Source organism: Sus scrofa, chromosome 13, assembly GCF_000003025.6.
Source record: "Sus scrofa isolate TJ Tabasco breed Duroc chromosome 13, Sscrofa11.1, whole genome shotgun sequence".
Lineage (NCBI taxonomy): Eukaryota > Metazoa > Chordata > Mammalia > Artiodactyla > Suidae > Sus > Sus scrofa.
Genome location: NC_010455.5, coordinates 84,254,228 through 84,268,345, shown reverse-complemented (window position 1 = coordinate 84,268,345; position 14,118 = coordinate 84,254,228). Strand labels below are relative to the sequence as shown.

Below are 14,118 nucleotides of genomic sequence, written 5' to 3'. Positions count from 1 at the left end.
ATGACTGTACTGTGGAACTTTATAGCATTCTGCAATATCTACTTCACAGCAACTGCTGGACACATATAATGAAATTTAAAAGCATTATGGGAAAGCAAAACCCCCTTTGGTAAGATTTGTTGGTCTGCAGCTCCCATACTTCAAACACGAAATGAAAATCTGTAGATGTAAGACAAATGCATTGGTAAAATACATTAGTTTAAGAAGATAACTATGTGCTTCGCCCCCAAAAATAATCTTGCATTCAAGCAAAATAACCTGCAACTCTAAAAAAATGGATGCAGATTCTCAATTAAGTTGTTAATTTGAGACCCAAATGCTCACTTAATTGCTAAGTGGAAGAAGAGGATCTAGGGATATGAGTTGATCAGTGCAAATATTTTCTGGGACTTGGCTTGTCACCAGGTAAATTCCATCAGTTTGTCTCAGGAAGCTGTTTGTAACAGGAAAGAGTTTTATTTAATGCAGGAATGAAAGGTACTCAGATTAGGAAAGCTTTTTGTAAGACATTGTCTGAAAATTCTTTGACCTAGCCAGAGGAAACTAGCATTGCATTCAGCCCCTCATCTCTGTCCTCAGCACACACCATTTATGAAGCACTGCATGCTCCAGTGTAAGCAAGTGCCTGTCTTCAGATTCTTCTTTATCTTTATATAGCATGTGGTGAGCTGTGAATTGGTGATTGCCATGAAAGCAAACTGCATGGTCTCATGATTTTTCCTTGATTGTTGCTGATCAGCAGTTCTGTACAACTTCATTGGTATTTTCTGTTCATGAACACTTTTTGCTTCAGGTATAGCAACAGGGTTTCTGTGTTATGTCTACCTTGGTGTCCCCTTCTCCAGCAAGGCTGCCAGAAGTTCAGCTCTGTTGGATTTGCAAGACAGCCATGGATCTTTTGGTCTTAACTATTGTTACCAATTTACATGAGTCTCCTTTTTTGATACTATCCCAGAAACCTTCTGCTTTACAGGCCTCATTAAGAAAAAGATGAATTTAGTATTTGATCTAACTCTAAATGTATTACTCATTCCACCTCAGAAGATTCATTCTGACACATGAAATGGAATTTCTAAATGCCCTCATATTCTTAAAAGTAGAACCCAGTTTTTTATTGATTCCTTTTGAGCAAATGGTGAAACACAGAGTAATCATTCCAATACTAATATTAATATAAGTAACAGTAACAATAATAATAACAGCTAACATTTATGAAGTGCTTTCTATGCTCCAAGTAGAAGCACTGTAAACGTATTCACCCAGTCAATCCTCACTCTACAAAGGAGGAATAATTGTTATCACCACCATTTTTTAGATGAAGACACTGAACACAGATTAAGTAATTACTATAAGGAGACAGCAGTCACCATGTGTCAGCAGGGGGTGAACAACTGTACGAGATGATATGAGAGCTGAGCTGGTGTTTGAACACCAAGGGGCATGGGGTATATGTAATTTCATAACAAACCCATTTGATATGGAGAAGAGGCCTCCATGAGGAAATTCTGGCCTACATGCAGCACTAGCAAAACTCATGCTGAAGGAATGTATTCACAAATACAAACTTTTCCTACAAATTAGTACTAGAAGTCCTAAAATCTTAAACTTTCAAGAGTAGTCTTTGCCTCTTTCCTGTGAAGATGAAATGTTTGTTATTGATCTGTGTGCATGGATCCCAGTGTTCCCACTTCCCAGTCTGCATTGTACACAGGCTTTCACTAGTGAGACCTGAGTTGAATGCCTGCCGCTCAAGTTACTGGTGAGTTACTTGGCACAGGTGATTCACCATCCTTGAGTCTGTTTGTCTCTAAAATGCAAATACTGTCTTCATTAGATTGTTGGAAGAATTAAATGAGCTAGAATATATAAAGTTACCTAATTTATCTAAGATACAGTTTCCTTATCTATAAAATGGGAATCATAATAGTACCTACTTCAGGGGATCATGTGAGGGTGAAATAAGATAATGTTTATAAAAATGCTTAACCTAAGTAAAAAATGCTTGACCCAAAGTAAATTCTCCATAGTAACAAACACAGAGAATATTTTGAGGGCTCAGTAAATGCTGTAGCACCTGACCCCCTTTTCTAATTCAGCCTTGGGGATTAATAGTTGGTATTCCTTGCACCTGTTAATGATTATATTTTAATTTTAACTAGATTTCCATCTTTAGTGGCTATTAACCTACTTTTCTATATCTTTTTATATCTATTATGACTAAAAGTTTCACATGCCATAGTACTCTTTGGAGTTATTATTCCATTAGTGAGGATTAAAGGAACTAGGAAAAGTTGCAGAAAGGGTTGAAGTTCCCATTAAATCATAAGAATTAGTGTATCTCTCTTTTGCATAGGCTCACAGTAGAGGGATTCAAATTCCTGTTTCAAAAAAGAGAGAAAGAGAGAAAGAAAGGAATAAAGGAAGAAAGAAAAGGAAAGAAAGAAGGAAGGAAAGAAAGAAAAGGAAAGAAAGAGGGAGAAAGAAAGAAAAGAAAGAAAGAAAGAAAGAAAGAAAGAAAGAAAGAAAGAAAGAAAGAAAGAAAAGAAAGAAAGAAAGAAAGAAGGAAAGAAAGAAAATATAGGACTATCTCAAACTCACTTTCTTCTCAATATTAAGTGTAAGAGAAAATTTCTCAAAGCTCACAGACTAATTCAATTCTGACAAGATTTTTCAGGCTAAATTGCAAAGTAATTTAAGATCTCCTTTCAAAGAAAATGCACATATAATTCATAACAAACCTCCTTTAACTCTTCTTCCCTTTTAACCAATTTTAAACTCAGAACTCTTTGTCATTTTAAAGTTGGAACTTAATGGACCAGAGCCACTTAGGAATCTGTCAAAGACTTTATTCTGTGCTGAAATTTGTAACTGTTCTTGATGTCATTATCAACCTGGCTTCAACCTAAATCATTGCTGTCTTCATTGTATCTCCATTGAAGTACTGCCCCTTGCTTGCTGAATTCTCTGCTGTTTCCAATGATGGGATTTGGGTTAGCACAGAAAGCCAAGTACCCTCCATCCCTCTCCTGGTCGTCCTGAGGAAGCTGGAAAATAGATAGGGAGTCAGTGACTCTTGGGGTAGGAGGTACCTCAAGGCTACATTATCCAACTGTCTAGTGAATGAGTTTTATCCATAGCACTCTAGCAGGTAACTCTTTCATTCTAAGTATCTCCAGTGACAGAGCACTTGCCTTTTATAGGTCCCATTCCATTTTCCATAAGATGTAAGAATTAGGAAATAGAATATAAAGCTGAAATCTTTCTCCCTCTGATGTTTTACTTGTAGGATTTATCTTGCTTTCAGGAAACACAAAGATGAGGCCAGTCCTTCCTCTGCATAACAATCTTTTAAATGCTCACTGTAGCTATTTCTGCTAACTTCATCTATCCTTTAAACATTCCTCCTTCCTTACATCTTCTTCCCCACCACCCTACTCTTTCCTGTGGTTTCTTGTGGTTCATCAAGTCTCATTCACATGGTAGCATCCTGACCAGTGAAGAGAGGCCTGTCTGCTCCAGCCACTGAGGAGTGTGACAGGACCATTCTGACTCCTGCCCAGCTTTCTCCACAGCTATCAATGTAGACTTCACCTGGAATGCTCTGCACCATGATCCTCTATCCCAAGCCCTCCAGTGAATGTCCTTTTACTCCTAGAGGAAAATCTTAAGTCCTATAAATGTCCTGAAAGCTTCTACAGTACCTGGTCTGTGCAACATCTCCAGCTGGGTCTCCTCCTCTCCCCTCATTCACTACCTTCCAGCCACACTGCATCTTTGTGGCTCCTCAGACTTATGGATTGAGGATCCAGCTCTGCTTCAAGCATTGGAAAGCTCTTCCTACGCTTTTCATTCAGGATGCCATGTCTTTCAGAGAAGCCCTTCTTGACCACCCCAACTAAGGCAGCACTGTCATCACTCTCTACCCTATCCTCTCATGCAGCTTTATTCTTCTTTTCAGTCTCTATCCTTAAATCATCTATTTATTTGCTTAGGTATTTATTATGTTGACTTCTCCACTGGAAGGCAAAGAACATGAGGTCAGAAGCTTTGTTGTGTTCCCTGATGTATCCTTAGTGCCTAGAACAATGTCTGCACACAGTAGGTGCTCAATAAATATTTGTTAATGGAACAAATTTGTTAATTCAGCCTGAGATTGTATTCTTCTTGGGTACGTGATATACTAACTCATATTTCCCAAAGAATTCTCCTCATCTTTTTTTCTTTTGTGCCAGACATCAAAATGGCAAAATGGTATTTGTCAAGGGATTTGGAAAATCACTCTTTGGTGTGAATTTGGATGCTTAGGGAGCAGTCATTAACTAAACAATCCTCTAGAAGCTGAAAGAATTGATTAATGTGCCTCCCCAAACATAGCTCTTTTCTCTGCAGGGTCATTGGCCCTTGGGAAGGTGAAACCCTATGGTTCTAACTCAAGCTCAGCGAACTTCTGGCCAGAACCTCTTATTATTAAGAGGCAACTCTTCTAACCTCCCAGGGTGCCTGGAATGCCCCCAGTTCCTGAAGTCATTATGTTTTACAGCAGATTCTCTTGACAGAGCTTCATTGGCCTTTGGCAGAACATAAGCCAGAATAATGGGCAACCAGATGCCAGAATGAATTCCAATGTGTACACACAATTCTTGGCCCCATAAAAATCAATTCCTTATTCATAATTAAGCAGCTTCTTGAGAAAAGGCAGGTTTGTACAGTTATTAAAAGATGAATAATAGATAAGGATCCACTTGTTTCTTTTTGTAGATGGGGGATAAAAAATTTTAAACACAAAATAGCACTGTAATTAGTTTTTCTTCTACTTTGTGTCTTACCTGTGATTCTCAGGGCCAACCAAACAGAACAGCTTTTACAAATTTCCATCACCCTCTCCATGTTGTAGTTCTCCTTAAGATGTATCCTTTTGAGCAGAATAACAAGGCAACTCTAGATAGATGGGGGAAAAAGAAACTAGAAGCATCCAGACATAAAGGTCACAAGATGTGTCATCCTGTATGCCTTTTCCTGTTTTCCAAATTGGGTTTAGAGAGCAGAACTGAAAACAAAAGTTGCTAAATGCCTCAGTACTAAAAGGAGCAGCAGGGCTTCCCAGCAGTTAGGGCCACACACCTACCAGTAGGCTTAGTTTGCAACAGAATTAGCCTCATCTCCTCCAATTCCAACTCCATCTCTTTGGTTCTAATCAGTGGATGAAAGGATTGGGAAAGAATAGAGGTCCTCCTTGGACAGAGTGCAGTGTTTGAGGTGTAAAGCTGCTCTTGCTCCCCATGAGGGAGTTTTCTCTCCTCTAAGTCAAGTGAAAGGGACTCCACTGAAATCACCCAAGTAGACTGGGACTGCCTACAAAAAGAAGGCTCTAGCTTAACCCTGGTGCAAGAAAGTGCAGAGGGACTGAGGCCTCTCAAAACAGAGTCCTTGTATGTGACTTCTTGGCATCTGAGTGCAGAAGAATACAGGGACAGGCCTAGAGATTTCTGAAGGGAGTTGACCGGAGCCTCTGTGTCAGCAGGACCTGAAGGCTCCCTGGCTTGATGTGTTTGGGAAGTGAGGTGAGCCCACTCAGAGCAGTGCTTCATGACCCATGGAAGATGCTCAGTAATGCCCCAAACAAAGGGGACTGGAGGCCAAGAGAGGGGTGATGGTCACTGAGCTGCCAGAGTAGCCCTGATCCAAGCCATAGAAAAGGACTGGGAATGTGTATAGCTGCCAAGGCAGATGGAACATTGAGTGGCCCTTGCAAGAGAATTCTCAACAAAATGGAGTGCCACCATGTCAGCAGAGGCCTCCAAGAGAGGGAGCAAGCAGGAACCAGAGTGAGGCTAGGGACCCCTGTGCACCATGGACAATCATTTGACCACAAAAAAATGGAGCCCTTGTCTCCCCATCCTTCCTCCATGCCTCTAACAGCAGGGGGCACTGGTGTCCAAGAGGGAGATGGAGGGACACCTCCCTTCCAAGTTATCCTGCCTGCCACTCTAGTTCTTCAAAGAGAAGAATCTTGCTTTGAAGATTTAGATTTAGATTTTAAGCTGGACAGTACTAAGTTTCAATAACTGAATAATGAGCTTTGACCAAGACATCATTAATGGAACTATATACCCAGCACAAAGAGGATTCAATATAGTACACTTGGGAGCAGTGATTGGAAAAAAAATTCATATGTATGTCCCAACTAATCAAGAACTCTATAGTAAACTGGTGCCAGTAGTTTAATTTTTTTTGTTAGGGATTAAAGATTTGGCAGAGAAAATGGAAGGTCTTTTTGTATATCTTTGGCTATAGTAATCATCTTCCCCCTTTTCCCATTAATTATTAAGCTCATAGAAATACTAAAAGGGATGTGATATATTTGCTTAATACTTTCCTTTAAAATCTTAAAGTAGTATTGACTCCATGTTAACAGAAGAAGTGAGACTGGACTGGAAGACAGAGAAACAGGTTATTCCAATTAGGTACCCAGGACAGTGAGTGGACTGTGGGAGTTAGAAGAACCCATCAGAGGAGAGCATCATTGTGAAAGAACAGCTGCCCAGGAACTTGAGGTTGTTGAATAGTTTCTGTGAGTAACTGTGGGAAAATATTTTAGCAGTAGTGGTAAAGAGTAATAGGAGTGGGCGGTATTGGAAGCTGGGTGGTCTTGAGAAAGATTGTAAGAATTAAGAGAGAGATGACTCAGTTGGGCCCAGAATGGGAAGATGGCCAGAGTTTTGGAAGGGATGGCATTTCTGGTAATGATGGTGGTACCATTTATAGAACACTTTCCATACACTATCTCATTTTCACTCTCAGCATAATTGCAATACTTTCATCTCTACTTTCTTTTCCTCTTACTTCTCTTCCTCACCCTTCTTGTCCTCCTTCTTCAACACTGACATTTATTGAGTCTATGTGCCACGTGCCATTCCACACAAAACAGTGCATAAGAGTAAATGATCCCTGATACCCAAAGCTTCTAGACCAAGAATCAGTCAGAGGGTGAGAGTCAGGAGATGACATCTCAGTTCTGTTTTGGTTGAGGTACTGGTTGGACATCTAGTTTGAGGTACTTCTTTTAGAACTAAACCAAGCCGAGAGAGACAGAAGAGAGAAAGAGAGAAGGAGGAAGAGGGGAAGGGGAGGAGGAAGGATAGGTTATTTGATGAAGGATGATAAGAAATGCTTATCTAGTTTTATATGCCAGATACCATTTCAAAATCTTGCTAAACATTAATTCATTGAATTCTCATAGTAACCTTGTGTGATAGGTATTACACTACTATTATCACTATTATTATCACCCTCATTTTATTATCATTTTAAAATTATCATCATCATAGGAAACTGGGTACCTATAGTCTAAGAAACTTGCTTGAGGTCACATAGCCAGGAAGTGGCAGGACTGAGATTTTCACCCTGTGCTCTTAATGCTGCCTAGGCTGCCAGGGGGTTCCCTGTAGGAGCATCATAAAGATGAAAAGAAATGTGGTTGAGAAAAAATGTAGAGTTTCGATCATACCTGTGAATCTTAAATGATACCATGAGCAATATGATCCTATTATTCATGTTGCTCTCATCAAAGGAATTTAGGATATTTCATCCATTTCAAAATTTTTGAATAAAAGATACACACTTCTATTTCCGAGACTAGATCTAATATGATGTCATCAAACTAGTTTTTGCTGAATAATCTATTCCAGAACAGAATGAATCAATAACCGGACTTACTTCCAATTTATGAGATGAATATTTAAAGACCACTGTGTATTTCTGTGTCATGATATTTTCAAGGATATTAGTTCTATACAGCTCAAATATTGTTTTCCAGAAATCTAGAGAATCAGAGATCTATCTTCATCAGCTTGTGCTATAAACAGTGCCTCTTCAGAGTGATATCCCAAAGAATAAGCATCACACAGGTTGGCGGAAAGTTGGATTCCTCTTCCCTGCCTCTCCCCATTTCAGGATTTGTATACACTAATGGTTTAACCATCTCCCTCGGTGCAGAGGAGGAGGTGTTTCCTTTTTAAGTCTAAAATGCTGAAACCATCAGAACATGATAATCTATCCTTTCTCGAGTTGAAGTTGGAAAACTCTACATGCACTACTCAAACCCTTGGTTGTTTCCAAAAACATCCTCTACAGCTACTGTTCCATAATCCAGAGGCTTAGTGTGGAAACTGAAAACCAGAGCCGAGAGAGATTCCATCTTTGCCAGGGGTAAGAGCCTAAAGGAACAACTTCCTAAAATCCTGGCCATGAGGAGAGATGAAAGAAAGAAATGAAAGCTCTTGCTTTCTTTATTCTGCTCTTCACCAGAAGCCAGAGGGCTTTGCCTGCCAAATGTCCACTGCTAGACTTGGGGAGATGCACCTCAAGCTCAGTCACCTGGCCTGTTCTTGTCCTTGGGCAGATCCTTGTCCAGGCTGCTGAGGACATTCCTTTCTTCCTAAATCAACTGAGCCAAGAGCTCCTAGCTAAACATGACCGGCTAGCCTGACTTCCATGGCCATTTCCTCCCTGGAGACCTTTCTGTTCCCATGCAAAAGTGACTAGGTTCTCTGCAACCTGGAAGTCTGGTGTGCTGGGAGGGGAGCCACACCCCATCAGCCCACAGTTGGAACTGAGGCCTGGTTCGGCCACAGCACTCTGCTCTCTGTCACTGTGAGCTTGTAGAAGTTCTTAGCAGAATGATGATGATGACAGGTGATGAAAGTCAACATTCACTGAGAGTTTATTTTTTGTGCATATAATCAGCATTCAGGAAATGGCTTGCAAGACAAATATAAGTTTTAAATGTACCTCATATCCTCCTACATTTCTGGGGGATGAGTATCATTATGTCCATTTTACAGACTTTGAAACAGCCTGAGTAGTGAAGTAATATACCCAAGGCCATACAGCCAATAAGGATCAGATCTATGAGGCTCAAGTTAAGTCTCTTGAGTGTTGTCTTTAGTCTTGAATTGATGACCCTAAAACTCCCCACGGCATGACTACATATAAAAAATGCCTAATAAAACATCTTGTAGACGATGATTCGTTTTAAGAGATAAATAGTTTTGCAAACCTCCTTCCTTCCTGCATGTCTTCCTTCTTTTCATTCTACTTTCTAGTCAGCCTCATTCCATCAGCCTTTATATAGCCTGCCTTGGGCCAGGCAGCAGGCTGTGTCCTGGGCATACAAGAAGAAACAAGACCCCGCAAAGCTTAAGTTCAGGAGCAGAAGCCAGGCATGAAAGCAGGTTTCCAGGAGAAGCCCTGCACCTCACCTGCTAGTGGAATAGAGAAAGGGCGCTATGGCCCCAAATAACGTGCTCTGCTCTATCCTTGTGTACAGGAGAGTGCCGCTCATGTTCCTTCCAGGCATGAAATTAAAGGTTCTGGTACCTGAACTCATATTGCTCTTGTAGTCACAGCCACACTCGCTCGACTATCCAGATGTGGGTTCATGTTTTCCTCCCCAAAAGATCACTTTTTTAAGGGAGAAAAAAGAAATCTACATTTTTTTTGGCTGCACCCATGGCATGTGAAAGTTCCTGGGCCGGGGATCAAACCTGAGCCACAGCAGGTTTGATCCTTAACCACTAGGCTGCCAGGGAACTCCAAAAGCTACATTTTAAATTTAGTAGCTATATGATCTTTATTTCTCTGACCATTAGTCTCTGTATTTTATTTTTTAAAAGATGAGGGGAGAAAAGAAAGAAAAAGGACAGGTAACCAACCTGCATGATTTACCTGGCAGAGGTGTTATAGAAATGAATAAATTTGTAAAGTAAGAATAAGAGGACTAAATATAAGGTAAATGCGATGGCTTTTTGTATATTCTTAACATGGAATGTAAAGCTCTGAGTGATGCTACCTACCTACCCTTATCCCTCTGCAGATGCCCACAGACATGCTCCCAGGCTGCAGCCATAGCTATCTGGCTCTACCTTGAAGTGCCCTCCACTCTCCCACCTCCTCACCTTTGCTTCCACTTTTTTCTCTGAGTGGAATACCCTCTCCCCATCATCAGTTGTTGACTTGCTTCCTTGCTCAATGCCATCCCCTCTATTCTGAAATAGTGCTCATTTCCTCATTTGCCCCATAAATGCTATACATCTTTCACAGTCACACTCAGCACTGGGAGTAGAGCTAGCTGTCATCTGTATCGTAGGCTCCTCTGCCTTTGCCTTGCCTGTGTTCAATAAAATGTTTGTAGGCTCCAATTCTGCTTCTCTTCTCTATGCCCTTCCCTGCCTGCCCCCAACACCTGCACCTAATGTATCACCTGGTACCTAGCAGATACCCTGTGCATCCTGAGTAACATCCTAGGCACTTTACGGTTGGCAAGTTCACTCGACAAGTCTCCATAGATCAAGGAGAATTAAGCTCTTCCTTTCAGTTAAGCCAAACACCACAGGTAAGGTATGGAGTTTGGCTGTACCTTGTTGGGTGGGGATCAAAGCCCAGGAAGCAAACAACATCTCCCAAAATGCAGACTGTGAACCAGTGGGGATACCCAGATGATGGTGGGTGACACACGGGGGAACTTTTTTTTTCAGATTTAATAATTACATAATCTCATATGTATTAAAAAGCAATAGAATAAGCACATTAAATCTATGATTTCCTAGTATTATTTTAAAAATAATATTTTCATTTGAATAAAAATGTATGATTTAAAGACAAATGTTACATAAATAATGACATGGTATATGGCTAAGAGGTGTAGTGGCAGTGCTTCAAGCTTGGGAAGTACAGGGCAGAGAAAACACTTGTGGGGGATGCAAATGTGAGGATGGAGGCAAAAAGGGTCCTGTTCTGCATCGGATCTGCTGGGAACATCCTTAGGATTTAACATAATTATTTACAAAACTGTGTTATTGTGCAAAAACCTTTATTCGAAAGGCAAACTGCAACTGGAATGTTTTCTCGTCTCTATTATTTCTTCATGAGAATGAAGAAATATGTTCACATCAGCTCACACACGTAGCTTTGGGCAGCAAGTTTCAGAATGGCTGTGGGGTTTTATACCCTTTCCCAGGACTATCAGCTACAAAGGACCCAAATATGGGTTTGCTTTTCCTTTTTTTCTGCAAAGCACAACACTTTACAAAGAGAAAAACACTTCAAAGGCAATCCCTTTCTCGCATACATTTCAGGGCTGCATTTGAGATCCACATTTATCTTCCTTATCCAATTACGTGATCAAAGCAGAAGTGTTTGGCCTACTTTGGGGGTTTAAAGACATCCAGGGAAAAAGTAGAAACATTTAAAATTACCTTTTTTATTCCATACATCTTCCTGGAGGAGAATTGGAATCCACTCCCCCTGCTCTCTCTTAACTAGTCTCTAGACACAAAAAATCAGGCTGGAGAGTTAACGTGCTCTAATCATTCAGGCCATAAAAGATTCAGCTACATCTCTGTAAAATCCAATCTCATCTCAAGTCAGTGTGTCTAGTGTAATGTTTGCTCTCTACAGGATTAGAGAGTCCCTTCCAGAAGCACTGAGAAACTCTTGATTTTACCAGATTAGCTTTAAAGATCTTATATTGAAATAAAAACTGCAAAAAAAAAAAAAAATCCAGAATGTTACTTTGTTAGTCTCCCCAAAGCTATTGGTTCTAGCACATCTGTTCATTTGAATGCTACCGTATGGAGTTCATGTCTCCAAAAATAGGACATACCTTGTCTTTTACATTAACACTGTGAAGTTTGGGTCCTGGTTTGAAAAAAAAAAAAAAGCAAATACGACGTCCTCAAAAATATTTAAGTGAGCAGACTGCCTATTGGTGGATTGATTTTTCTCAGTGGATATAAATCTGTTGGCAGCCACCAGAATTGGGGTATAAAAGATGACCCCTGGCAGCTGCTGCCATTTGTTTCAGTGGGAAAATGAGAGTTTTGTCTCTCCCAAGGGGTCAATACTGTGATGCTCAAAACGTCATTGGAGCTCTGTTTCTGAAGGGTTACACTGAAGAGGAGCAATGCTTTGTAGTTTATGACAAGATTACAGCAGAATATTTTGTGCATGCTGTGATTTGTATCACCCATTTGTGCACAGGCCATAAAAGTGCACTTTTTATCAGGAACATTTGTGAATATATAACAGCACTGAAGACATATGGCCACTAAATAATTCACAGTTATCTATCTCCTCAGCAGAATCCTTATACACCTACAATGTTTTAATGCCTAGTTTGCTCAGAAACAATATTCTTTACGACCCCTCCAATATAAAAATGTTTACTGACTGGCAGCAATATATGGATCCCATGGGATTGGGCTGTAAGGAAGGGGAAACCTTTCCACCTTATCCACCTCCCCTTTCCTCATCTGTTTCCCCTGAACTCTTCCAACTAGCACCTAAAGTGGGTGTTTTTGCCCTTCCCAAAAATGGGTGCTCAATTCTGATGTCTGGTGGTTGAGTCATGAGATGGGAGTCACTGACTAACCTTCACTCTCTTCTCTTTTCAGTTCTATATCCATTTACAGTCCCAAGGAGAATCCAAATGCATTTGATGCTGCAGCATTCTTCCAGTCCGTGGGAAATTTCCTGGGGATCTTCGCTGGGTCGTTTGCAATGGGGTCAGCATATGCTGTTGTCACGGCACTGATATCCTTTGTATGTGGAAAGCTGGGGACTGTTAAGAGCAGTCAAGGTTCTGGGATGTTTCTGTGGGTGGACAAATTTCAGGCCAGGAAGTGGCTGCATAGTCTTGTTTAAGTGCAATACAGCACCACTGGGGCCATCTTGACTCTGAGCCATCCCTGGAAGCGTAGGTTGATACCAGTGGATGAAGGGACCAGGCTCTTTTCCTGTCCAAGGCCAGTTTTCACACTACTCATACTGTCTGACCTAGGATATCAAAGGTCTTAAAAAATTACCACCTAGGAATACAGGGGTATCATGATTGGCTATATTAGAGTCGAGAGAAAGAATTGAAGATCCAAGGTCAGGAATGAATAGGATTGACTGGGAGTGGTAAACTAGGCATTTTCTGCCTCCCTTTTAAACTTGTATCAATCATTAGTTCACAGGATTGGCCCAGCCAAAGATCACTGTGGGTTTAAACAAGCATGCATGGCTATTTTATGGAAGGGAAACAGCAAGCAATGCAGATACGATGTTTGTCATTGGCAATTGTGTCTTCTCATTCTCTCTTTTTCAGTAGAGAAGCAAGAGGATGGGTAGAGTTCTTAGAGGACTTGAGCCAGGGAAAGAAGCTGGTCTGGTGGGCTCTTCACTTAAAATAGTTGGTAAGGCAAAAATAAGTTACATTTAAAGAGGAAAGCCAGAACGCTGATGTCAAGTGTGAGGGTTTAACAGAGGCTGCTGAAAAAAGGCAGAGAAAAAGGCCAAAGACCTTGAGGAAAAGAAAAAGAAGAAAGGAGAAAGGTGCTAAAGGGGTCAGGAGTCAAGGAAAAGAAAGCAAAATGTTGGTGAGGACTGGCCCAGAAGTTCACTGAGCAATAGCTAAAAAGCTAGGTTCTACTAAAGGTTTCTAAGTCAGAAGATGAAAAAAACATAGACACTGCCTTTAAATAATGACCAACTTGGAAAGACAAGCTCCAGAGTAAGGGTTGGATAGAAAATGAGAGTGCCAAACCACAGCCAACTTATTAAGACTATAAATATTCAAATCAGGATGAGGTTATTGTGTCTGGAATAGTCCAACAGACTCTTGGCTAATCTTGTGATTCTGGAAAATAATCTGAAAAGTATTTTTTACATGCAGAATGGGACTTGGGCTTGACCTGAAAGATAGATAGGATACATGCAAAGGCTACATAATAAGCAATTCAAGAGAAGGCCAGTATTCATGAAGATGTGAGGAGGGGACTGCTGTGGCCCATGGCAGTCATGCCTGAGAGAATGGAGGGCTCCGTCTGGCAAGTAGTGGGTGATAAGCTGGTAATAGCAGGATGGCATCAGCTGGTGGAGTATCTTGGAGTGTTATTCAAAGGAGTCTGAGCTTCTTTCTGTTGTCCACAATTAGCTATTTAGGGTTTCTGCTCAGGAGAGTGACACTGAAAGTCCTGTCCTTAGAACATAAATGAGGAACTGATGTGTAGAGTGAAAGAGAGGAGGAGGATTAAAATCAAGGAAAACTGATGAACTGTGGGGGAAAATCAGGAAGGA

The 14,118-nt window shown here is 40.7% G+C and overlaps 1 protein-coding gene and 1 long non-coding RNA gene across 6 annotated transcripts in view; one reads left to right on the top strand and one right to left on the bottom strand.

Moving 5' to 3' along the window:
• The window catches only part of SLC9A9 (solute carrier family 9 member A9), a 674,266-nt gene that overhangs the window by 368,533 nt on the left and 291,615 nt on the right, over positions 1-14,118 (top strand). For all 5 annotated transcript variants that reach the window (XM_021071131.1, XM_021071130.1, XM_021071133.1 and 2 more), the window contains one exon: positions 12,453-12,591. In XM_021071131.1, the coding sequence (XP_020926790.1) occupies positions 12,453-12,591 (139 nt within the window). The remainder of the gene's footprint in view (positions 1-12,452; positions 12,592-14,118) is intronic.
• On the bottom strand, positions 2,826-11,698 carry LOC110256511. Its single transcript, XR_002338103.1, has 2 exons — positions 4,827-11,698; positions 2,826-3,044 (listed from the first exon to the last, which is right to left on the bottom strand). It is a non-coding gene; the product is annotated as an uncharacterized LOC110256511 (long non-coding RNA).